The sequence below is a fragment of the Miscanthus floridulus genome, chromosome 6 (genome assembly GCF_019320115.1).
Source record: "Miscanthus floridulus cultivar M001 chromosome 6, ASM1932011v1, whole genome shotgun sequence".
Classification (NCBI taxonomy): Eukaryota; Viridiplantae; Streptophyta; class Magnoliopsida; order Poales; family Poaceae; genus Miscanthus; species Miscanthus floridulus.
Window position 1 is genome coordinate 30,775,853 of NC_089585.1, and position 25,806 is coordinate 30,801,658.

Consider the following 25,806-nt stretch of genomic DNA (forward strand, 5'->3'; position numbering starts at 1 on the left):
CAAAGGCTACAATAAATCAGAGGACACAAAGTACCCACAAGCTCTAGCTTCCCAGCAACCGTGGTAAAAGAGCTCTAAATTTTAAGTCCATTACCTATTTTTTGTACTTGTTATATCAAATTGTGCTGGTCTTTAATTTTTTTTTGTCACGTGCTCTATGCTCTATTCCCGGCCATTAGACCATCTCAAATTAGTAAGGAGCTAGCGAAACGAAAGGAGGAGATGTGGCTATGAGGCTCTCGCCATTGTTTAGCTAGGGTACCTTAGCTTAGTACAATCCCAACGCCAGCGACGACAGCTGAGCGGACCATGGCAGCCCGAAGCGATGGAGGAGAGCCAGTCATTTCCGTTGTCCATATGCATGCAGAGCCACCCTGTCTCAAGTAGGTAGGAGTATCTATCTGCCTTCGTCGGTCCAGTCCAATTGAGCAGTCTTGCTCAGCCCCTCCGCACCCCCCAACTGGCCTCCTACACAAACTAACCCTGCGACTAATAAAAACCATCGGCTAGCGATGGCCCGAGCCCTGCCCGCTTCTCATTGTCCTCGCGGCTGCCGTCGCCCTCCTGGCCGCACTGCCCGATGGCGGCCACTGGGGGAGTTGTTGGGGTGGCGGAAGTCTGTAAGAACACCCCTTTCCCCGATCTGTGCACCAGGACGGCGGGGAAGCATGCCAAGAAGTACAAGGTCGTGGACACGGTGACGGTGCTAGAGATGCAAGTGGACGCGTTCAAGAAGCGCGTCAAGGCGGCGCGGAAGCTCGCGAAGCAGGAGCTCAAGATGGCTCTGACGCCCTTGGTGCGGAGGGCACTGAACCTCTGCAAAAGCTACTACCTAGATGCCGGGGACAATCTCGGCGCCTGCAAGCGCACCATCGGCTTCAGGGACGCCATCACCATCCTGAGCCACGATGAGCATGGCGGCATAGGACATGCAGAATTGCGATGAGGAGTTCAGGAAGGCTAGGCTCCAAGAACCCCATGGAGGACCACAACAGGTCGCTCATCAAGATGTTCGAGATCTGCTGCACGCTCTCCAACATGGTCCTATATGAACATTCCCATTGATTTTGTTTCCCCAATGTTCAGTAACATCGTCGTCTAAGTGCGACCTAACATGCAATTTGATGGTCGCGTGTGTCAGTCGATAGAGCTGGACGCATGCCCAGTTCATGCGAAGCTAAGCACGTCCTTCTTTTCCGTGTTGCCTCATGCGGCTCGTTGAGAGGCACGCGTGTAGGGCAGCCTATATTATCCTATAACCTGCTAATTTGTGCTTCTTTATTATTAATATATAGCCAGTCATCAATCAATTACAACTAAAAACGCAGCTCGGTTCTTGGCAGCACAAAACACTATATGTGCTGGTCTTCTTCCTCATGTTCGCCCGAGTTGGGTGGCGAGGATCGGCAGGCATTATATTGCCAACAACTTGACATCTAGAGCCTGGTGACCAAGGGACCGAACTAGAGCAAATTTAAAAGCGGTGCAAAAGCATTGTTGGTACAAAGATTTGTGATATAAGGGTACAAATATGATGAAAATTTGACTCTTACCACTGATATTCTATTTTTGTGTGGCTTGCGGCCGCACACATACTAAATATAGCTCCACCCATGTGGTGACGCATTTGGTCAGGAGGCATATGTGTTTTCAACGTACGTGACGGTGACATTGCATTCAGGTCAACTCTATGGCAACAACATCCTATGTTCATTAATACTCCTATATATGTAGTGATTGAGTGTGGTGCCAAATAAAGCGGGACACAGGGGCAATTAAGCTACAACTAAGAATGTTTCACGTCAGCCACATGAGCTGACAAGAACAGATGAAGACTAGCGGTCAATGCGTGGAGGAAGGGGGGCAAGTGCCCATCTTTGCCTCCACTACCATCCGCTAATGCTCCTACATCTCATATGCATTGACGACCGTGGCACCGTAACCTTTGAGATCACATACAGTGCAGGGGATTGGAGAAAGTTGCCTGGCTCATCAAGATCCTTACCAAAATGAACTATATGATGACTAAGCTTGTGTTCGGTTGCAAGGTTTATGGAGATGGGATGGGACAATCCCCATTTTACCGGTGTTCAGTTCCTAGGCCACCCCTAGGGGGAATATTCGTCCTAGATCCAGGTCACACCCATCCCATAAAATTGATAGGATGGAGGCATCCCCCATCAACATCAGTGTTCATCCATCTCACGCACTTACTTGGCATCCCGGTGCATCTCTGGCAATCGAGCTCACGTGGCCACATAATGAGTACATCACTCTTTCAGATGCACATGTTGCTCCTCCAATATACAAGGACCGATAACTAAAGCTTGAAAGCAACAATTAAATCCAGAGGTGAGCATGTTCCTAAGCGGTCCTTTTATATGATTATGAGAATAGATTGCTACCTAATAATGTTATTATTAATAGGAATGATGGAGAGGATCATTAAGTATTTAGAGAGAGAGGCATGGGGGCAGCAAAGACCTGGTAAGGGTATCCAAGTCAAGATAGAAGCCCAATCTAAGTCAAGTTTAGGGTCTAGCTCAGTCTCCAGGAGTTGCCCACACTGAAAACATCTCCTAGTATGCATATGGACTCCATTTTTTACATTCTATATATGCACCGAAAGTTAAGGAGATAAGCTTTCCAATGGCACTAGCCTCACACCAAAAATCCATCGGAGTCAATAGAAATCATCAAAACAAGTCTGTGTCCAGAATCTGCCACTGGTGCTACGACATCGTATTTTGATCCATTGGGTCATGTATCGTCTTTGAGTCTATTAAGGGTGCGATCTAGGGGTATGCATGCCCCAAAGACCTTACAATCAAGTGGCTTTGTCCATGTTATAGGTTTGGGCTTTGCTTTAGACCAATCTATCACTGAGCAGTCATCGTTCATTGATTTGTGAGACCGCAGCTTCGAGTGCTTAATCATACATCAACAACTTTCTCTTTACATTGTGTTCTTTGGAGTTCTTGCTCGTGTTCTTCGATTCATAGGCAGGGATTAGCCTTCTCGATAAGATCAACTGGGTAGTAACATGGTTGATAGCTAGACAAGACGTGGTGTTAAGGTTGCAGGAGTTTAGATCTTGTGGTCTTTAGCTAGATCAGTGTGTCAAGTATGTGCCAAATCGATAGTTATCTCCGTCTGACAGAAGATCAGAACCCCATTCTCATCCAGTGGTAATCAAAGCTTCAGGTGTTACCATTAGGTTCAGCACCTTTACCTTAGTTTTAGTGCTTTTTGCCATTGTCCCATAGTCCACCGCCATATTTGTTTTTCGATCCTACACCCTTTTGTGCCATAACTTTTGCATAATCTAGTTTTAGAGTCCATCATGTTTAGTGTGTCCTATATCAAGGTATTGTTGCTAGCTTAGATCATATTTGAGTCCAGTTTGTGTGATCCCTCCTGTTGTTATCCTTCAACCCTATCCGCCACCACAAAAAATAGTATCCATGTGCCCATTTTGTCCTCTCTAGATATCCTGACTCAGAGTGCAGCTGCCTTCCTTCAAATGGCCATAACTTTCACAAACAGACTCGAGATCAGGCAAATTATATATCTACGGAGATCAGGAAAAAAATTGCATATGATTCTCCCCCTTGGTGGGTTCGCTGAAATTATTTTTAAGAAGTTTCGGCCTGAGAGATTGTGTTTTCATGCCCAAAAAGTCCAACACGGCTTTAGAGCACACACGAAACCTTCTACAGGCCACATCTTCGTCCGTATGTGCTTAAAACTTTTGTAAGTGATTCTTTTGTTCTCAAGTAAACAAAAATATAAAAAATAGTAAAAAAGTACCCAAAAACAATGATAGATGAAAAATAGTGAATAAAAGAAAGAAGAAGAGAAGCACATAGTGGACACCTAGAGAATTGTGTTGGCGTGTGTTGTATCGTACCCTGTCTGTCATACTCTTGTTGTATTTCATACTTGTTGGTGCTAGGAACACGTACAAGCTAGCAACGAGGACAAGTGATCGGGACTATAGTTCAGCACTGCTATTTGTTACAGACTTATGTGCCGCCTCGGGACTATAGTGCACCCCATTTCTTTTTATGTGCCTACGTAGCTTCATATATACTTTAGATTAGTACACAAAAGAGCCTTGCAATCTCAGTGCTGCACCCTTACACGGTATTATGAACCAACCATCAGTTGTACCATCCACTGCTTTGCATGGAGATGACATGAGGTTTTGTCTGAAGCTTTATGGGATCATCATATATCTATACATGGTGCTACTAAAGTTACTCCTTTTGAGCTAGTATATGGAGGAAAAAATTGTGTTGTTCATTGAAGTCTGGATGCATGTTGGTTGGCTATACAAAATGATCTATATGTTTCTATGTATTATGAGTTAACTGATGGATAACATCGACGAGGTGACCAACATAATGAATTAAGGCTATGAAGGACACTAAGAGAGACAAAACTCGTGTTGCCCAGGCTTATAACAAGAAAGTAAAAAGCAAATCATTCGAAGTGGAGATATGGTGTGAAAAATTGTTCTACCACTTGGGACAAAAGTAATAAGTTTGGCAAGTGGTCTCTGAGCCAAGAGGGTCCATATAAAGTAATCCGAAGCAGTTTTTGGAAGTTCTCCCAAGAGCAATTAATGGTATTTGAAAAGGTATTTCACAAGTGTTTGGCAAGAAGCCTAAGTGTTGTCCAAACAATGATCAATGTACGTATATCGCCCTTGGAACAAAAGTAGACGATGCATGCATCACCCTTATATAGAACAAAATAGTTGATAGTTTAACACATTGCTATTGTTGTCATGTGTTTTTAAACTTGCATACACTTCACTTGAAAACAAGAGGACATATATATGCTAACAGCAAAAAGATATTAGGGAGTTCACATTCGAATTGGCGAACCAAATATAAACAAAATGAATCAAATTTCGATAATATTAGACAAACTCAGAAAAAAAAACCAGCCTAGGCCGGTTTGGGCCCTCGCAACAACTGAAGAAATCGGTCTAGGCTAGTTTTGAAACCAGATCTAGGCCAGTTTTGGAACCAGCCTGAGCCGATTTTGGTTGTCCGACTGTATCAATCCTAGTTCAATAGGGATTGCTCCAATCTCGTGGGAATCTTGCAAAACTTGTTTAGAAAAGGTTTTCTACCGAAATAAGACCATCCACTCTATATATATTAGAGGATCATGGCCGATCGAGGTTAACCACACACAAGTGATAAAAAATCAAACTACCTATACTCTTTTTTCCTACCTTTAGCTCTTCAAATCCTATGCTATCTGGCACTTCTCCTGACAAGATTTTTTAGCGTTTTAGATGGTCTTGACTACCCTACGGCTACTCTTTTATGTTCCTCCTGACGAGTCTTTTTGGGGGTGTTCGTGGGCCTTTCGGATGAAGAGCGAGCGTCAAATCTACATAGCTGACTTGTTGGTTGGACTCGTTGTGTGCATAGGCCGTGTGCGGCCTCGGGCGATCTAGCTCTAACTAGTGTGTGATCAGATTTTGCATCAATACTATAAGAATTGAAATAATAGGTTTTGGGAGATAGTTTGGATCTCATTCTCATTCTTTTAGCTGATTTATAAAATCCTTAGTAGATCAAACAATACCAAGCTAAGGTTTTATAGTTGTTCTCCATTACTCTTAAGCTCGATGAGGGCAAGTTGCTCTGCTCTCACATATGTGCACGATGTGAGGCAAAGTTCCTGAAGGCAAATCTCCTATTTGAAGTAGAAATCGGACTAAGAGATCATAATGCAGTGCAAACTATATAACGAGAGCTGAAGAGATTAAGTTGGTGTTTGGATAAATATAAGAATTGAAATAGTCCGGGGAGATACTGGACTATTGAAATCTGAGTGATTATATCGTTGTTATCCACACAAGAATGATAGGTGTTTGGATGCCATTCTCTTTCTTTTAGCTGATTTCTAAATTCCTTAGTTGATCAACATCACCTAAGGGTTTATGGAGTTATGCTCCATTAGAGCAACTCCAACAACTCGGCTATTCTTGTTTTGGAGGCTATTTTAGAATTTGTACAACAAATAGTTGGCTCCAACAGATGTGCTATCTGGCTCTGTAAAATAGAAAGCTAGGTATCCCTTGATTTTAGGTGGTCATATAAAGCCAACCACGGACGCTAGCTATCTGAAGATAAAAAAAACAAGGCTGTTGCAGACCTCTTCTTTTTTAAGGAGTTTTTCTATTTTACAAAATGGTTAAACTATGAAATTTGGCTAGTAATTTTATCGAAACTATTGTTGGAGTTGCTCTTACTCTTAAGCACGATGGGGCAAGTTCCTATGCTCCCACATATGTGTGAGCAAGAGGTTCCTAAAGGCAACTCTCGTTCGATGGAGCGTGTATGGACTTCATTCTCTGAGCTACCACTGTTTAGAGTTATTTCTTACACACATGCTTTTTATCCACATGGAGAGTTGCTTTTCATGGAAAAAAATTGGGTATGCCCGTACCCTGGCGCTGTGCGAACTGCCATCCAAGGACGCGACACGTGGACGATACTACTGGTGCTCGCTCTCTGTGTCCACACGTCGTGCCATGGTTGGCAATGCCCACAGCACCAGGTACGGACGGGTCGTACCCAAATTTTTTCCCTTTACCAAAAATGGAAACTTGGCAAATGGCAATACCAACGAACGGACAACGGGAATCCGGGCAAAGGAGGACAACCGCCATTTCCGTTGTCCATGCATGCAGCATACAGCCAGCCCCGCCATCCCATCTCGCGTACTTATCTACTCCTCGGCTCCTCCTCCCCGTCCGAGCAGCCCCTCAGCTCATCAGCGCCCCTCCTCTTCTCACCAGCCTCCTCCGACGAGCAGCCCACGTAAATTGCACCGAGACACAGGTAATAAAGCCACCAGCCATGGCTGCAGGAATCTGCGCCCTGCTCCTCCTCCTCGTCGCGGCCGTCGCGGCGCTCTTAGCCACACCGCCTGCGGCCGTGAACGCGGCCACGCTGGCGGAGGATCTGCAAGGGAACCGCGTTCCCCGACATCTGCACCAGCACGGTGGGGCCGGAGGCGGCGAGCAACCCGGTGCTGGACCCGATGGCGGTGCTGCGGATGCAGGTGGACGCGTTCGAACCAGCGCACGGAGGCGGCGAGGGCGCACGTCAAGGAGGCGGCCCTGACGGCGTCCCCCAAGGCGCGGACGGTGCTAGACCTGTGCAACAACCTGTACCTGGATGTGGAGGACAACCTGGGGGCCTGCCGCCGCGCCATCGGCTTCAAGGACGCCGTCACCATCCGCGCCACCATGGGCATGGCGGCGCAGGACATGCAGAACTGCGACGAGCAGTTCAGGCAGATCGGCGAGCCCAACCCCATGGAGCAGTTCGACGCGTCGCTCGTCGAGATGTCCGAGAACTGCCGCTCGCTCTCCAACATGATCTGATCTCCTTCGATCTCCACGGACGACGACACGCCCGGCCGTCGTTGGGCCCTAGCTCGCATCGTTGCCGCCGCTGCAGCGTTGCACGCGTGCCCGCGCGACATTGATTGATGCGTTCAGTTTTTTTGCTTTGGCCATCTCATATTATTATTTCCTGTAGAGATGTGTTAATTTGGTCTCGGAAACGGGGAGGCGAATTGAGGTGAAATATTTATATATGAGTCAAATTGGAATTACAGTTTTGGTTCTAGAAGAGGATCATCTCATCATGCTGTTGTACTCTGAATTGACCATTTAGTATCTATGATATGAAGAGATCAGGACCGGCCCTGGGGGGCGGCCAAACAGGACCGTCGCCCCGGGCCCTCCAATTCCAAGGGGCCCCACCCCAAGTATGTGCACTATAGGTATATCGTATATTCGTGTATATATATATATATGGCCTGTCAAACTGTCAAGGCCCACTGGCCCAGCAGCGAAGAGTAGCTGGCCTACCCAAGGGCCGAGGTCTAAGCAATTCTGCATTTGGCATCCACGTGAAGCCATCCCCAGCCGGTAAGTCCGCGGGCACACACGACACGTGAATCGTGACTCCTTAAACCTCGAGTCCTCTCGTGGCGGCGACGCAAGATGCAATCGTGCGGCGGGCTGGCGGCAACGCAAGACGCGATCACCCGAGATGCGAGACGCAAGCTTCTGCATTTGCTCCGTATGAGTGTGATCCAGTCATCCAGTATGCCCCAAAACCCCAATGTCGGTGATTTAATTAGATTAAATATGTGCGTCCTTTGCTGGCCGATGATGGAATTTGACCGTTGTAGCACTGAAGCTTGCTGACTCCCTGACTCCTTGTTGGCTAGCTCGTGCTCGCTTGAAGGTAGGGCATTGGCAGTAGCTTGAAGGTAATTTAATATAATAAATTATTTTTTATGAATATTGTTTGTCATATAAAATTAAGTGTTTATCGGTAACATTTCATATATACTTAAGGTCTGTTTGGCCTGCACCTGCACGCGTCGAGCCGCAGCAGGGGTGGCGCCAAAAATGCGGCGTATGATTTTGTCGCCGGACTTTTAGCAAGATGAGACGCATAAATTGAACTACGGAGCCATGGTCACGCGACAAGTATGGACGCGAACCAGATGTGCGCCAAAACTGTGGCACGAAAGGTGCGGCCAGTGCGCGGACATGAACCAAACATACCCTTACATATAGTATTGTGACTAGCATGTACGTAGAAGGACCCCTGATTTTTTGTTTCGCCCTGGGGCAAAAAAAAAACTAAGGGCCGGCCCTGGAAGAGATTTAGCAATTATAGTATATACTTGGGCGAAGCCAGCTAAAAAATGACCCTGGTGCACACTCTACTGAATATAAAAGATCGGAGCGTACACATTTCTAAAGGAAATATATGGAAAATTTGAAACAGGTATTAACAAATTTTTGCTTTACCCTGGTGCGAAAGTTAACGTGGCTTCGCCCCTGATACTCCATATAGTCTTTTTTTATCTCGTAAATAAAGATACATAAACCTCTACAAACATTGTCCTTTATCGATTCTGATTTCTCGAACGCAATACAATGCAAGTGATCAAGGACAACCAAACAGGTAGGATCTTGCAAAGCCTAGTCCAGTGAATAACTATAACACATTTGCATACACTATTTTTTTTTTAATTTTAACCATTTTTTAAATATAATTTTAAATCTAATATTGTCGGATTTTTTTAAACTAACACTTTTGGCCGCGCCTATTGCCCTGGCGCGGCCAAATGCCTGTGCCGCGCCATGCATGGTGGCGCGGCATAGGGCTGACGTGGCGTGGGGCGGCCGGGGGGGCCCGATGAAATGGCGGGTCCTGCCGCGCCACCGACCCTGGCGCGGCAGTGCCGCGCCCTGTTGCGTGGCGCGGCTAGACCAAACATACTACACGAGCAGCCACACCACCTGGCCGCTACGCCCGCCGCCGACCCGAGCTACCTGGATGGTAGAATCGAAACGCGTCGCGCCCGTATTTTGTTGAGTTTTTTTCACGGCCGAATAGAGAATTTGATAAACCAATGATTAGTTTTTCGTCTTTCATAATACAGTTATGCACCATTTTAACTAATCAATTACGAAAAATTGCCACCGGTGTCCAGATACGTCAGGACTGTCGGTTCCCGAACGTAGTGTACTTAATCTCGCCGGCAGTGCTGCCGCGACTGAACGAAATGAATAAGAAGTAAGTTGACAAGCTACCACATAACATATTCATTGTTTTGACATAAGTTTGACATAACATAACCAAATAACCCCGCAAGTTTCGGATGCCAATATTCATTTGACCTAAACAAACTAAGACCCAGGAGTGTAAGGATCCCTCGGATGCCTCTGTCTCTTCGGATTTGTTGGCAACACATTGGGAGTGTAGCCAACATCGGTATGGTCGTGTCGATGGTGCATACGGCTCGTACCCTGTGGGTATATGATACGCACGATTACTTATAATTCTTTATGATCGTTAGTTCATGGAGCCTACGTATTGAAACAAACTATCTTTGTTAGTACCTGTGAGGCTCCTTGGGTGCCAAACGGGGCACCACCTAGCTGAGACATGCCGATCTCGTCATGCGGCCATTCGTCCCATTGGTCGTGCTGTCCGCGGAAGTCCGGGGGTTTCGTCATCGTCGTCATCGTCCTCCTCCTCGTCCTTGGTTGCAGGGTCCTTCCCAGCGCTATGATGTGGTGGTGTACGCACCGCGGAAGTGGCACCCTACGTTATCGGCTAAGAAGAGTCGGCTAGTGTCCTTAAAGAGGCTGAAGACGTGCCACCAGACCGCGCGGGGAGTGGCGGTTCCTCATAAGGAGTGTTCATGCAGCTCAACTTCTGAGCTAGCTTCCTACAGCTCTTCTTCACCTTCTGCATAAATAGACGTTAAAGTTAGTTCATTAGCCAAATGCATATACAATAAAGACATATTTTCGAAACGGACAAGTTTATGTTTACCTCCACAAAAGCCGCGAGAACGCCTGGCCCCTGCCCTCTAGACTCGTGAAGCTGGAACGCTGCTTCGTTGGACAGCCTTATCAATTGTGTCGCCTGGGTACAGCGGTTGGACAGTTTTAGTACACATACTTAATACCAAAAGGATAATAAATTGTAACATTCAAGTATCTTACCACGTATCTTTGAAGCGGGGCTCTCTATAGCTATGTGTCCTCCCTAGTGGTAACATCGTACACATCTTCAATGACATATTCCTCCGAGTCCTCGTCAATCGCCACGTTAGTATACAGAGGCTTGATATGTGTCCTCGTAGACCTGTGAAGCCACCACAGGTATTCATCGAAGGTGTGCTGATCGTGTGGAGGACCCGCAAGGACCGCATGTGGTACCCTGGTCTGCCACAAATGGATGTACGAGTTGTGTGTCACGTGCCAATCGTTGGTCTTGTACCTCTTCCTGCGGTCAAACCTGTAACAAAACAATATTAGTTGTACCAAACACACCTCTGAATTGTAGCATTGTTATTAATCAATAACGCACCCGTGCAATACTTGATTGGTGGAGTAAAGCGGCGGTGGGCAGTGAGACATTCTTCCAAACTGTCTGTAGACCCGGATGGACAAGTGAATCTCGACCACATGGAAGAAAATAAGAGAGACGTCATAGCGATACTCGTGTGACTCATCCCTAGTGACAGGACTCAGATAGTCCTGGAGCTCCAGAGAATCCCAAGGACACCAAAACACATGAAATTTCGTAATTGTGTTAGGTTGTGATATAGTGTACATCGAAGAAGACACTGCTACGATAGTATAGACAGCGTAACTTGGTGCTGTGTCAGGACGTTGAGACCGTTCATATACTCTCTGTACTTGCACCACATATTCCCTCTAACTAACTATGCTTCCGTCCAAATATACAGAGCTGTAGGGAGTGTATCATGCCCGTTCCATTGCTGCATTGAACACGATAATGAATTAGCAATAAATAATCTCATCATATCTAACTGTCTAGAAGAATATAATAAACCGAAGTACTTACCGGTAAACCATTATTAAGGGGCCTCCCAACGGGTAATCGTTCCCAACACCAAACTTAGAGTAGGTAGGAGCAACCCCTAAGGTTCGCATGTCCTGAGATGCGATGGCAGGCAACGCATAGCTGTCGATACGTCCATGTTAGGACTACGCTGCCCCAGTTGTACCCTGCTATGTTCTCCCACGACTGGCGAAGTATATCAAGGAAGATCCAGCTGATGGTGTTGCCCGAGGCGTCTGGGAAGATGAAAGCACCAAGAAAGTGCCAGAGCCATACTCGAGCGAACCTGTCGATCTATGTCCTCCTCAGCTTGTGGGTCCAAGTACTCAAAGCGCTCTGTGATCCAGGACGACAAAACACCAAAACTTTTCCTGTAATTGATCAAAGAAAATGAGACCCGATGTCAGCTATAAAGCAATGCAAGTATTAAATAGGCTTGAATTACTCACTTATTTTTCTTGGAAGCATCGTCGTCCGGTGGAAGAAAACCAATAAACTAAGCCACCGGCTCCCTCCAGTGATCGTTGTCAACTATCCCTGTCACTGGAAGTCCCCCCAATCGAAGACCTAAAATAGCCTTCACGTCCTGCAACGTCAAGGTCATCTCGCCACAAGGTAGGTGGAACGTGTGGGTCTCAGGCATCCACCTGTTATAAGAATAGAACGACTGTTAGTTGTCTCCAATTTATTACAAGAAAGTTTACGTACAAAGAATGCACTCGCACCTGTCTACAGCTACAATAAGTAGTGTTGGATCAAACGGCAGAAGATCGTGGTTGACAACACGAACAAGCTCGAGGAAGCCGGCACGCCATATGTACGGCGTATAACGCTCGTCCCACTGATGTGCCCTGATGTGAGTGCGGGGCCTCAAAGGAGGCAATAACACCTCTGCGTCGTTGTCACTCAAGATGTGTACTCGGTGCTGGTCGTCGTACTCCACCTCCAGAATGAGATACAACGGGTGCTGCGTGGGAGGCGCCATCCTGTTACAAATTGATAAACAAAGCGTTAGAGTATTTAAATTAACAAAATTCAAGTTAACATGAGTAAGTTCACAAATAAATCATAAACAAATTCACTAACCTAACTAGCCTAAATCTCTAAACCCAAAATCCTAACTATACTAGATAATAAATACATAATCAATCCATATAAAACTTTGGTTCTAAAATTATAAGTAATCTCTCCGTCTCAAAATAAATACACATATTGCTTCTAGAGTAGTCAAATATGTTTAAATTTGATCAAAACTAAAAAACGCTATCAATATTTCTATCTCCTAATAAGTTTATTACGAAAGTATACTCCATGCTTAATGTAATAGTACCTATTATGTATCATAAATATTAGTACGCTATTATATAAATTTGGTCAAAGACACTAATAGTAGATAAAAAATACTAACTATACTACATAATAAAAAAATATGAAATCGAGAGGGAGGTACCTTAGGAGCGGGCGGCCTTGACGCGCCGGCGTTCGTGGCGCGGACGGCTAGGGCGCTGCGCGGCAGGAGTGGCCGGGCGCCGAGTGGGCGAGCGCCGAGGCCGGGCCGTTGCGGGCGCGGGTGGGGCGAGGCGAGGTCGGGCGGGCATGGACGGCGGGCGCGGGCGAGTGCGGCGTAGGCAGGCGCTGGCGGCGGCGGCGGACGACGTTCGGGCGTCGGGCGGGACGAGCAGGGCAGGGGTGCGTGCGAGCGGGCTGGCGCGCGGTATATATCTGGTCCTGCCGCGCCACAGATCAGGGAGCGGCACTGCCGCGCCATGGTCGGTGGCGCGGCAGGACCCCGCCCACGTCAGCGCCCCCCCCCCCCCCCGGTCGCCCCACGCCACGTCAGCCCTGTGCCGCGCCACCATGCATGGCGCGGCACAGGCATTTAGCCGCGCCAGAGCAATAGGCGCCGGCCAAAAGTGTTAGTTAAAAAACTCCGACAGTGTTAGATTTAAAATTATATTAAAAAAAGGGTTTAAAATTAAAAAAAATCACATAGCCCAAAAAATAATGTTAGAACAACAGCAGTAACCACCAAACGATTGGCCAGTACAAATCTCGAACAGATCATGGGTCGCTATTTCTATTTGTATCGACTTCTCATCGTACATATTTAGAATTGTCATCGGAGGATTGGTCGGCAAAAATAAATATTGGAGTGTATTGTCTAGCTACATGTTTTAATATAACCAATATCGATAGCTATAAATATTTCTGTGGCCTTAGAGTACTCTCAATAATAGAGTCAATTTGCTAGCTCAAATGATTTTTTTTAAAAAAAGATAAAAATAGAGTAACATATTACAAGTTAATATAGAAAAAATATGTAAGCATAGACACACGAATCATAGGGTGTGTGCTCTTCATGAAGAGCCAGATTATCATTCTCTCTTCTTATTATCAAATAAAATATGTCATGAGCTAACTCTTTTAACACTGTAGGAGCTGCCCTTATAAGGGCCAATTTCTCAGGGCTCTGCCTCCTTCTAAAAGGGCTCCACTTTTAGCTCCTCTTATGGAGCAACTTTTTTGTGGACTAAAGCCGCTTTAAAAAAACATTAGGCAAAAATGGCTCTAGTGATAGTTTCGCAATAATTTGTATGAAGTTTGTGAGGAGTCGGGAGAAGCCAATTTTGCAGCTCTAGCTCCTTAATGAAAATGGCTTTAGCTCCTTCAGGCACTTTGCAAGGAGCCATTTTTAAATGCCTATTTAGAAGTGCTCCGTGCAAGGAGCCACAAGAAATTGCAGCTAAAGTTGTGCCAAAAGGGGCCTAAGTAGGAAGGACTATTGATAAATATAGATATAGATTTATGGCCATGATTTTACTTCTCATCGATGAACATGCTAAAAAGTTCGAAGCCTTGAAAATTTGACTTTATCAAGATATATAATAGAACAATTGCACGACATAAATTCGAGGACGAGAAGGAGCAAGGTTTTCTAAAAACATGTTATGTTACAAGAAAACTTTCTTTTCATCAGATTTTTTTTCATAACCTAGGATATGTCATTTTATCAGAGGAACTGTATTCTTCTATTCTCTTTTCTAGTGATGGTGATTTTTTTAAACTGATAGTGACAATGAATTTTTTGAGAATTACACAACAATACATAGACGTCCGACACGCCCGCACACTTGGGGGCGTACATACAAGACGCAGTTGTTTCTCGAAAAAAAAAAGATACGAGACGCAATTTTCTTTATCCCGAGAGACAAATTGAGGCTAATGGCCCAGTCCGCACTAGCTTTGAGAATAGATGGGCCATACAACATGTGGGCCTACAGCTCTACATATATATTTCCAAATCTCGGAATGCAATAGGTGCTAAAAAAAATCTCGGAATGCAATTTAGCGGCCTCAAAAAAAAAAAAGAAAAAAAAGAAAAGAAGAATATTTCGATCGTGGTGTGAGCTTTAACTCCGCTTTCCCCGCTAGGGTTTCTCCCCTCTCCTTTTCCCCCCTCCTCCCGCTCCCCTCGTCTCCCCCGACGCCCGGCTAGGGTTTTGCCTCCTTCCCGCCGCCGCCGTTCAGCGAGCGAGACCGAGGGCTAGGGAACGAGCGGTGTGCTTCGCCAGCCATGTCGCTGCGCCCGAGCGAGCGGGTGGAGGTGCGGCGGAACCGCTACAAGGTGGCGGTTGACGCGGAGGAGGGGCGGCGGCGGCGCGAGGACAATATGGTGGAGATCCGCAAGAACCGCCGCGAAGGAGAGCCTCCTCAAGAGGCGCCGCGAGGGGCTCCAGGCCCAGGTCCCTGCCCCTCCCTCCGGGGTCGAGAAGAAGGTGAGGATACGCCGCCCGCTCCGCTCTCTGTTCCGATTTCTGTTTTTTTTTTTTTCTTTTGTTGCTGCGATGGTATTCTAGTGTTGGGATTATGTCGCGATTGGACGAGTGTTCAGTACAAGTGTGGTAGATCGGTTCGACTGTTAAGCAATGCCAAGAAATTATACTACTCGCCCTTTCATGCTTATAATACAAGTTGCAGCTCGGAGCCCGTATGTGACTACTACGAGTATTTGCTGCAGAAGGCTGCATGCATATCTGATTACCTGTCATTCAGAGTGTTTGGTACTTGCCGACGTACTCTCAGCTACCTTTAGCCTTTTAGTGTTCTGATTCTGATTAATATTGGGTTGAGGACCAGATTAACTCTCAGAAATTAGATTTTAGACGCAGGCTAGTAGTGTTTTGACAAGCGTTTGGTATTGATTTAGATGTACCAGAAGTTTTACTTTATGCTTGTGATTTCTTAGGTATACCTATCATCCATAGCATTCAGAAAATGAAGTGTAGGCATATGGTTCTTAGGTTCTAGATATGCAGATTTTAAGATTTCAGGGTGGTATTTTTCTAGAACATGTTATAGGTGATTTGCCAAGTTGTTAGTGTCTCAAACATATTTTTTATTATTGATTTAAGCAAGATTTCTTATAGTTTCTATATGTCAATGAATGTACACTATCACCTTATGACATGTTCTTGCTGCATTTTAGTTTGTATCACCATGTCTTGATCACTAGACCAAGGAATAGCTCTTGATTTTTAGGGACAGTTTTCTGTTGTGGTCATAATCAGGTGCAAGATATGATGGTGTTGGTCTTGTTATGTTTTATTATCTTGTTCAGCTTAGAACACTGCATGACTGATGTTGTTTTAATATTTAGAATGAGTTTGCATAGTCATGCTCATCAATTCTTCAGAGTCAGTGCTTACCATGTTATAGCTGTGCTGATCACCGGCGGAGCCAAGGGGGGGCTGGCAGGGGCCATGCCCCCCCCCCCCCCCCCCCCCCCCCCCAATGTTTCACAACAAAAAAATTTAGTAGTATGACTTAATATTTTTTATTTATATTAAGAGGGAGATTATATAAAATTCTTGTCATATTTACTTATTAATATCTTCTAGATAATATAATCATACAAAACACAACTAGATAATAAAATTATCGCACTGAAAAAGACCGAGCCGGCCCCCCCTAAGTATAATTCCTGACGGCCGGCCCCCCCTGAGTATAAATCCTGGCTCCACCACTGGTGCTGATTTGTTATGTTGATGTACACATTTTGTCTTGTTTCAAAATATGTATCCTCCTGATCCGACATATCTTTGCTGTTATGAGATAACATCATAGTTCTGATGTATCCTTGCCTAATTTCATACCTAAATGATTCAAAATTAAACTGAAGTCACTTGGCTGCCTTTTAGAAGTGAGCTTCACTGTGCCTAAAGATTTGTCATGCTAAATCTTGTTGTCTACCAATGTGGTCAAAAGTGTCAAAGAAATTGACCTTGTTTAACAACTGAAGCTTTGGAGCTATGTTTTTATAGCTACATATGTTTTATCTTTGAATTAACATTATTTTATTTGAATTACTTTTTTGTGCATTGTTAGCCTCATGTGGCTGCTGAAATTATTTTAGTTTTTTAGTGCTTTCTTTGCTTCCCTGGTTTTGACGTTTTGTTCTAGTGTTGTGCTTATTAGCATGTCTGTAGAGTTTTATCACACCGATACCATTTATACAGGTGTCCGTGTTGAATTCTCTTGAGCTGATGTTTTTACTCCTTTTTATGTTTTTATAAGCACGAATTTATATATATTTATTGGATGGTTATTTCAAAGCCTTTTATCTTAGGACCAAAAAAAAAAGCGTACCCAGTGCAGAGAGCTCCCGCTCTGTGCGGGGTCTGGGGAAGGGAAGGTAGCATGCTGCCATGCTGCTTGTGTCCTTGGCTCCTTGTCAAGCTTATTTTCTTGAGCTTAATGTGGCTGTTGTACAAATGGCTTGCTTCATATCCTGCGCCCAATACTATTTAGGTTGTTTTGATACTACTTGGTCTGATATTTGTGATGTGTTAAATTGGTAGCTTGAAAGCCTCCCAGCTATGGTTAGTGGGGTTTATTCAGATGACAATAACCTTCAGCTTGAGGCCACCACACAGTTCCGCAAGTTGCTCTCTATTGGTACTAACTTGCTCTCTTTCCAGTTGTTTTTGTTTCTTAGTTTGTTTATCAAAGGTGGGCCATTATACACTGTTTGTAAACATTGGTTGAACTTGCAATATTTCTGAACCAGAGAGGAGCCCCCCCATTGAAGAAGTTATCAAATCAGGTGTAGTTCCAAGATTTGTGCAGTTTCTCACCAGAGAGGATTTCCCCCAGCTGCAGGTATGTTGATACAATCTAAATCTTATATCCTGTTGCCGCTGGATGAAAATGGATTTCTCATCAGCTTTGTAATTCTCTCGTAGTTCGAAGCAGCATGGGCTCTCACAAATATTGCTTCTGGCACTTCAGAAAATACAAAGGTTGTTATTGATCATGGGGCTGTTCCTATATTTGTGAAGCTTCTTGGGTCTGCTAGTGATGATGTTCGTGAGCAGGTATTTATTTAGTCTTTTGGCTTATTTGCTTTTTATTTGCTGTCGAGGAGTGCATGATGTGGACAGTAATGCCCTTTCTCTGTTTTAAAACAATACAAAAGGCTGTGTGGGCTCTGGGCAATGTTGCTGGTGATTCTCCGAAGTGCCGTGACCTTGTTCTTGCCAATGGTGCGTTGATGCCTCTGCTAGCCCAGTTGAATGAGCATGCTAAGCTCTCCATGTTGAGGAATGCCACCTGGACTTTGTCTAACTTCTGCAGGGGAAAGCCACAGCCATCATTTGATCAGGTTTAGACAAGACTTTTTTATTGCTTTTCTGTAACAATGGTTACCAACTAAACATGTTATTCTTTGGCTGTTATCTAAGCCTGCTCTGTCTTTGGCTGTTATAGACTAAGCCTGCACTGCCAGCACTTGCACGACTTATCCATTCCAACGATGAGGAAGTTCTCACTGATGCATGCTGGGCTCTGTCATACTTATCTGATGGCACTAATGATAAGATCCAAGCTGTGATTGAAGCTGGTGTTTGCCCCCGGCTTGTGGAGCTCCTCCTGTATGTGAAAATGCTGTGTAACAACTACATGTTGATTGCTTTGATAGCTTTTGTTATTTGCACCAGTTTTTTTTTTTATCTTTATATGATTTGTGCTGTTGATAGTTTTTGTTATTTGCACCAGTTTTTCTTAATCTTAATATGATGTGTGCTGATACCACATGCAGCCATCCATCACCGTCAGTGCTTATACCTGCTCTACGAACTGTCGGGAACATTGTCACTGGAGATGATATGCAAACTCAGGTGGTACATTAAGTTTGGCAGCTTTCTATATATCTGGCACACTTTATGCCATCAGTTATCAGAGCTAATTTTGTATGGGTCATGCTATTTCATCACATATAAGTGGTTCTGACAGTTTTTCGTTAATATAGTGGTACCGGATGAACTAATGCACTGTCACAAGCATCGAATGAAGCACCAAAAAGTTACTTGTGACTGCCATTTTATTGAACTTTTCTTCTATTTTTTGCAGTGTATCATTGATCATCAAGCTCTTCCTCGCCTCCTGAATCTATTGACACAGAACCACAAGAAAAGCATTAAGAAAGAGGCATGCTGGACGATTTCAAATATTACTGCTGGAAACAAAGATCAGATACAGGTAACATACAGAAAATCCTATGCCACTAGTTTGTTTTTACATATACTAAGTGGATGACATCAAAATTCTTTAGTGCAATGGTTATGTTAATGAGTTTTCCAAGTGGTGTATTTAGCTCATATTTGTTGACCGGAAATTAGCACCTCTTAACCTCTTGTTAGCATAGTGCTCTTTTATGTCTGTCACTATTGATAATTTATAACGAGTTTTTCACAGATGACCCATGGTCATGTTTCTTTGCTTTCATATGTTCGAAAATGTTGGTCATTGATTACTCACTTTGCTATATTGAAATTTTAGGCTGTCATAAGTGCTGGCATTATCGCTCCTTTGTTGCAACTGCTTCAAACAGCAGAGTTTGATATCAAGAAGGAGGCTGCTTGGGCTATCTCAAATGCTACCTCTGGTGGTTCCCATGAGCAAATCAAGTATACTCCCTTGACTTACTGCACTGCCTTTTGGCTTGTGGAGTTTTGTGCAACGCAACTTATGTGCTTTGAGCATAATTTAGAACTCGTGTTGTCTTTGCCTAGGTACTTGGTGGCAGAGGGCTGCATCAAGCCATTGTGCGACCTTCTTGTTTGCCCTGATCCGAGAATTGTAACAGTTTGTCTGGAGGGTCTTGAGAATATTCTTAAAGTAGGGGAGCACGACAAGACCATGGGTGGTGCAACAGCTGATGGCAATCTCTTTGCTCAGATGATTGATGAAGCGGAAGGCCTGGAAAAGATTGAGAACCTACAGAGCCACGATAATAATGAAATCTATGAAAAGGCTGTGAAGCTTCTTGAGGCATACTGGATGGAGGAGGAAGATGACGCAATGGCTACTGCTGGGGAAGCTGCTCCCGCTGTTTTTGACTTTAGCCAAGGTGGCAACCCTCCTGCTGGTGGTGGTTTGAACTTCAACTGAATACAGGTTCTCCCAGCCTTACCATGCTCATCATAGAATGTTTTAATTATGTCCAACCTGTTGGACTTGCGGTTCATTGTTTCTGCAAAGGATTAATGGTCCTGATATTCCTTTTTGCAGTCTTTAACCAAAAGGGCGTTAATTCCCTCGGCGATGGGCTTGGCATTGGCTTGTCTTGACAATGTAATGTGGTCGATTCCATGTGTGGGATAATGGTTTGTGCTGGGTCCAATAAGCTCAAGATTCCGAGGGAGATGGGTTAGCATTATTCCCAAGCAAGTCATGGATATCAATATCGCAGGGTCTGTAACAGGATTATAATCGTTGAACATCAGAGTCTCGGTTTTTTTAGAAGGCTACTTTCTAGGGTTTGTGTCATTTAGTTGTGTGTTATATCTGGCTACTGTATAGCCTGAGTCCAATCGTCTGCAAGGCCGAAAGACATTCCTGACTGCTTTGGTTTTGAGGTTCCTCAGGAATGGTCTGCGTTGTAGTTTGTCCGGAGCTGTAAACGTTTAATGGTTTGAGTATATTGCTCGGCCTTGCTTTACTACGGTTAATCCAACCTGTTGAGGCTATATAAATGGCTTCTAAAAGGCTGTTTGCATTGTTGGCGCTTGGTGCAAAAATTTGTGGGGGTGAAATAAGGCTGAAGTTTTGATGCCAAATTCAATTTTGAGTTATACGATTATTTTTTGTAACAGAAAGGTTGGTACAAGGCCCTTTACAACTCAAATCCAACCTATTTCCACTCCACGATATTATGGGTTTTTTGTTGACATTTACAAAGAAATATCTCGGTGCTTAGCTGCTTGTATTCCAATCCAATGAACAAAGAAACTTAATAAGAAGGCAAAGAATATAGCCGTAGTGACGGCGGGGTGCTCTTGTCTCTGCGCTGTCTGATGACGTTGGTGTTTCAGTCGTTTCACACGTCGGCGGCCTCCTTGGTGATGAGAGACGCACGGCTGGGTTGCACCTGGCACGGCGCCGCCGTTATCTCCGGCGCGGACGGCACCGGATGAGGGTGTGGCCCGTGTGGGTGCGGCACTGGCGGGCGCAGGTGCTGGTGCTGGTGCTGCGCCCCCGGGTGGGGAGCGCCGTAGCCCACGAAGTGACCGCCGCCGTGTTGGTACTGATGCTGTCCCCGCAGCCGCTGCGCCTGCACGGCCGTGATGTAGACCACGAAGCCGACGACGACGGTGATGAGCCCCAGGATCCCCGCCGCCGCGAACATCCCCGGGCGCACCCGGTGGCACACGGGCCGCGGCTTCCGCCAGTCGCTCATGTGGCCGGACTCCACGGCGATGCCGATCATGAGCATCACCTCGGCGAACCCGAAGCAAATCCTGCGCGCGGGGGACACACAGAAAACACATTGTTGCGTTGCGGCGAGGCCGTCTAATAATTCTAATTTGACGGGAGTTGAGAGTGACCGTCGTCATTATTAATTACCACGTGAGGAAGAAGAGGCAGCCGGTCTGCCAGGTGAGCGCGGCGGCGGTGGACGCGACGCGCGGGTGGTCCTGGGCGACGGCCATGCCGGCGGAGGCGGACTCCCGGGCGGCGACGGCGACCAGCATGTAGGCATGCTCCGCGAACATGGCGACGGCGAGGAGGATGAAGGCGCCGACGGCGTACGCGAGCGCGAGGCGGCCGCTGCTGCTGTAGACGCACACGTCCAGCTGGTCCGGGCTGCCGCCCACGGTCACGAGGTAGTGCGACACCTGCAGGCAGGCAGCGCCACAGCACACGCGTCAGCAACGGCAAGTAGTGGAGTGGAGTGATGAATGAGCTTGCAGCGCCGGCCAGCTAACGTGGCTTTAGACGGTGTGCATGACGGACACGTGCCTCTGAGCGCGACCCTTCGGCGGCGAGGCAGAGGATGAAGGCGACGAGGCCGCAGAGCACGGAGAGCGCGACGAGGGAGACGGCGACCTGGCCGCCGGACCGCGCGGCGCGCCGCTCCTGCGCCTTGCGCAGGGACAGGTCGTCGTGCGTCACGGCTGGCGGCATCGTCGTCGCAGCTGCCGTCGGCGGCACCGCGTACATGGATGAAACAATAATGAGACGGGCACTGAACCTGCTACCACCCTAGCTCGCTCGGCAGTCTGACTAGGCAACTATGGCTACGACGAAGAAGGACCTGCGGCGAGCTGCAGGCCTGGTGTCGGAATATATGGGCGGGGTGGATGCGGCTGGAGGAGGAGATGCGCACGCCGCGAGCGTTGCATCGGCGGAGAGGAAGGAATTGTAGCGCCGAGAGCAACGGGGCTTGGGCGCGGCAGCACGGGAGGAATATGATCCACAGTGGGGATCGGAGTTTAGGGGAGCGTCGAATTCGTTCCCCGTGCCTTGCTGTTGGAGACATTCCGATTCCTCGCTTCCACCTTTCGTTCACCCACCCGGAGCTTCTTTAATCTTCTCCTTTAGCCGCGGCACGGTCCGGGGAAGGGACGAAGGTGCGCTAAGACGCGGACGCGATCGGGCAGTGCGCGCCTTTTGCGCTTTTTGGGGGATTTGCGGGGGTGCCTTCCGGTTCCGGAGCATGTACAGTCTGGTGTGGAGGCGGAATAAAACACAGAGCAATTAACCAAGGAACAGCGTTTTGTGAGCCGTGTAGGTGTAGCACTTGCAGTCTAGCACCGTGCTGAATTGGCCGCGGCACGAGTACAGCTGTAGGCCCGTGCAGTTATCCTCGGAGAAAATTTTTTATTTTTAACATATTTTTTAAACTAATTTTAAAATTAACACCGTTTAATTTTTTTTTTCAAATCTAACGTTTTTGGCCGTGTCTATTCGCACGGCGCGGCGAATTAATGCTACCGCGTCATGCATGGGGCCGCGACGAGGCTGCCCACTTGGCAGCGACCAGGGCCGCTGACCGGTGACGTGGTCGGCTCTACCGCGCCACCGATTAGGGCGCGGCTGTGATGCGCCACGCGTGAAGGCGTGGTAGGGACGCGTCACTCAACAAGGCGCGGTAGAGGCAAATATAGGCCGGCGGCCCAGTCCAGCCGCGCCACGCCCCAGCCCTGCCCGTCGCCCGCCTGCCGCGCCCGACCGCGCCGGCCGTGCTACGCACGCCGCGCCATGAATGCCAGCGCACCACGGCCGCCGGCCATCCGCCGCGCCCCTCGCCCATGCACGCCGGCACACCACGCCCGCCACGCACGGCGGCTGCCCGCCGCGCCACGAACACCCGCCGCGCCCGCCACTGCCGTCGCCGCCCTCACCGCCGCTCCGCCGCTGTACACCGCTCCCAACTGTCGCACGCCCCTCTCTCTATCCCGTGTCCACCTGCCGACGCCGAGGCCAGCGCCCGCGCCTCCCGGCCCGGTCTAGCGCGCCGCCGCCGCGAGGATGAGCGCACGCTGCTGCCGCAAGGACGAGCGCCGTCGCCGCCAGGTACTCCCCTAGTGTATTTGTTGATTGAATCGACATTGTTAGTATAGTAAGTTAGTACAATAAGTAAAGTTAGTATAGTTAGTAAAGTTAGTTGGTTTAGTTAGTATAGGCAGTATAGTAAGTTAGTATAGTTAGTAAAGTTAGTTAGTTTAGTTAGTACAATTAGTAAGTCTAGTTAGTTATTGTATGTAGTATAATTAGTTGTAGTTGTTAGTCTTGTATAGATGTTAATATTAGATTAGTTAGTATAGTTATAGTTAGAATAGGTATTAATATTACTATAGACAGTACGTACGGCGATTTTGATGACTTGATGAAGTTTCTTGAAATGCTTTTGTAGATGGATCAGTTGACGCAGGAGCAGTTTCATTCAAGTCAAGTAGGCTATATAAGTAATGACTTCGATGTGAAAGAGTTCGAACTGAAAGAGGAGGAGGAGGATGACAGGATCGATGATGTAGTTAGCAGTGATTTGGACGATTCAAATGATGACCAGGGAGGTAGACATGCTATGCCCACATCAGTTGATGCCACGCCAGTACCTATTCAAGGTATGCCATTACTAGTACCAACTAAGGTTTTGCGTGCTATCCAGGCTCGGGGTAGATTAGTCATAGATTTATCAGCAGCTGATACCCCCTATGATTCATGGGACAGAATTAGCGCAGCACAGCAGTATGTTCCACCACCACCTTACACAATGACTGAGCTTGAGCAACTAAGGTCGATGAATGTACCTTTCAGGGGTGTTCCGAAATATATGGATGTCAGCATGACAGATATGACAGTTTATGACATCGGTCTCCAGATGTGTAGGAAATCATTGTATGACCATGAGAAAGAAATCCTTAGGAAGGGGATGATATTCAATACAATGTTAGAGATGAAGCTCTTCTTTCAGGACTATGCTGTGTATCATCATAGGCCGTATAGCATCACTCATTCGGACCAGGAGTTGAGGTACCACATGATATGTAAAAACAGTTGTATGTGGAGGTTAAATGCACGAAAGAGACAGAGTGATGGCAAGTATAGGATAAGTAAAGTTATCGAACCCCACACTTACCTAACAAATAGGGGGAAGGAAAATTATCAGCAGCTCACTGCACATTACCTTACCCGTCATATATTGGGGCTCGTTGATGACAATAATGATATTTCGGTGTCTTCTTTACAACAGTCCATATCTGGATTCTTTAAGTATGATGTGAAGTATGGAAAGACTTGGCGTGCTAAGCAAATTGCCCTGGTGATTCGTTGGGGTAGTTGGGAGGAAGCGTACAACAGGGTGCCCCGCATCTTATGTGCAATGCATTACTACAACCTTGGCTTGAAATGATTTGTGGACACCGGAGGGATGTATTTTCGGGACCCGTTGAGACATGTCCTCTATCGTGTATTCTGGTCATTCACGCAAACAGAACATGCATTCCAGTTTTGTCGGCCAATCGTACTTATTGATGGCACTTTCCTGACAAGAAAGTACAGGGACACCTTGATAATGGTTGCTACTGTTGATCCTGAGGACCAGATAGTACCCATGGCATTTGCTTTGGTAGAGGGACAGAACAATGAATCGTGGTCATGGTTCAGGCGGCTTCTACGTGTACAAGTGCTAGGCCCATCTCGCACTATATGTTTGATCTCGGACTGTCACCCAAGGCTTCTTAATGCTGCAGCTGAGCATATAGATGGGTTCCTGCTTCTAGTGTATAGATGGTGCATGAGACACTTTGCCGCTAATTTCTAGCGGCGTCAGAGGAAGAAGGAGGTATGTGACAAGGTAAAGACTCTATGTTGTGTACGTACAAAGCACCAGTTCAAGGAGACAAAGAGAGAACTAGACAAGATGCTAAATGAAGCAGGAAAGGCCTAGTTAGAGGCGCAGATAGAACAGAAGGCTCAGTGGGCGTTAGCATATGACGAGGGGGGTTTCAGGTATGGCATCATGACTACTAACTCCTCGAAATCTTTCAACCATGTATTCACCAGAGTTCGATCATTGCCTGTGTTTGGAATGGTTGAGTTCTCCTTTCATAAGTGCAACGAATATTTTGTCAAGAGGTGGGAACTTGCGTAGAGGAATATAGCTGAGCAGGGGCGTTTTGGAAAGGCCAGAGCAGAACATTTAAAGGAGGCCGAGGAATTGGCCAAGCAGCACACCGCCGAGCCATATGGACCTCGCCGTCATATCTTTAGTGTACGGGGCAAGGGTGGCACTAGCTTGGGTGGTGAACATTATGGTGGACGAAATTACCGAGTTGATCTTGAAAAACTAGAGTGCAGTTGCAATGTCCCTTAGATCATGCATGCCCCTTGCTCTCATATGGTCACTGAAAGGATCAAGATGCCCAAGAGGGGGGGGGGTGAATTGGGCTAATTTTAAATTCTCTTGCAATAATCAAATCCTACGGATAGCCCAATTAACCCCTTGTGCCTAGAAAAGTGTTTATATCAAACTAATGCACAACAACCTCTCAACCTATGTTCCAAACTTACTTTAGCAAGC

The 25,806-nt window shown here is 46.5% G+C and overlaps 2 protein-coding genes and 2 pseudogenes across 2 annotated transcripts; 3 read left to right on the forward strand and 1 right to left on the reverse strand.

The window, feature by feature from the left end:
- Nucleotides 1-404: 404 nt before the first annotated feature.
- LOC136458004 (pectinesterase inhibitor 12-like) lies at nucleotides 405-1,299 on the forward strand (annotated as a pseudogene).
- Nucleotides 1,300-6,773: 5,474 nt separating this feature from the next.
- On the forward strand, nucleotides 6,774-7,667 carry LOC136458005 (uncharacterized; annotated as a pseudogene).
- Nucleotides 7,668-14,863: 7,196 nt separating this feature from the next.
- Nucleotides 14,864-20,449, forward strand: LOC136455885 (importin subunit alpha-1a-like). The gene is given in 12 exon segments (XM_066455593.1): nucleotides 14,864-15,141; nucleotides 15,143-15,217; nucleotides 17,300-17,396; nucleotides 17,509-17,600; nucleotides 17,684-17,815; nucleotides 17,917-18,102; nucleotides 18,207-18,370; nucleotides 18,538-18,616; nucleotides 18,849-18,977; nucleotides 19,278-19,405; nucleotides 19,511-19,895; nucleotides 20,010-20,449. Coding segments are annotated over 11 exon segments (1,587 nt in total). The 5' UTR covers nucleotides 14,864-15,015; the 3' UTR covers nucleotides 19,890-19,895; nucleotides 20,010-20,449.
- Nucleotides 20,450-20,634: 185 nt separating this feature from the next.
- Nucleotides 20,635-22,263, reverse strand: LOC136455886 (uncharacterized). The gene is made up of 3 exons (XM_066455595.1): nucleotides 21,741-22,263; nucleotides 21,345-21,616; nucleotides 20,635-21,238 (listed from the first exon to the last, which is right to left on the reverse strand). Exons 1-3 carry the CDS (start codon nucleotides 21,939-21,941, stop codon nucleotides 20,818-20,820), a joined length of 894 nt encoding a protein of 297 aa, XP_066311692.1. The 5' UTR covers nucleotides 21,942-22,263; the 3' UTR covers nucleotides 20,635-20,817.
- Between the last annotated feature and the right edge of the window lie 3,543 nt (nucleotides 22,264-25,806).

Excerpts from the sequence above, each read along its gene's own strand:
- LOC136455886 (XM_066455595.1), bottom strand. The coding sequence starts at position 21,941 with ATGTACGCGGTGCCGCCGACGGCAGCTGCGACGACGATGCCGCCAGCC. Across the intron at positions 21,617-21,740 it reads CCGAAGGGTCGCGCTCAGAG|GTGTCGCACTACCTCGTGAC; the intron begins GCACGTGTCCGT and ends GCCTGCCTGCAG. Across the intron at positions 21,239-21,344 it reads TGCCTCTTCTTCCTCACGTG|GATTTGCTTCGGGTTCGCCG; the intron begins GTAATTAATAAT and ends CCCCGCGCGCAG.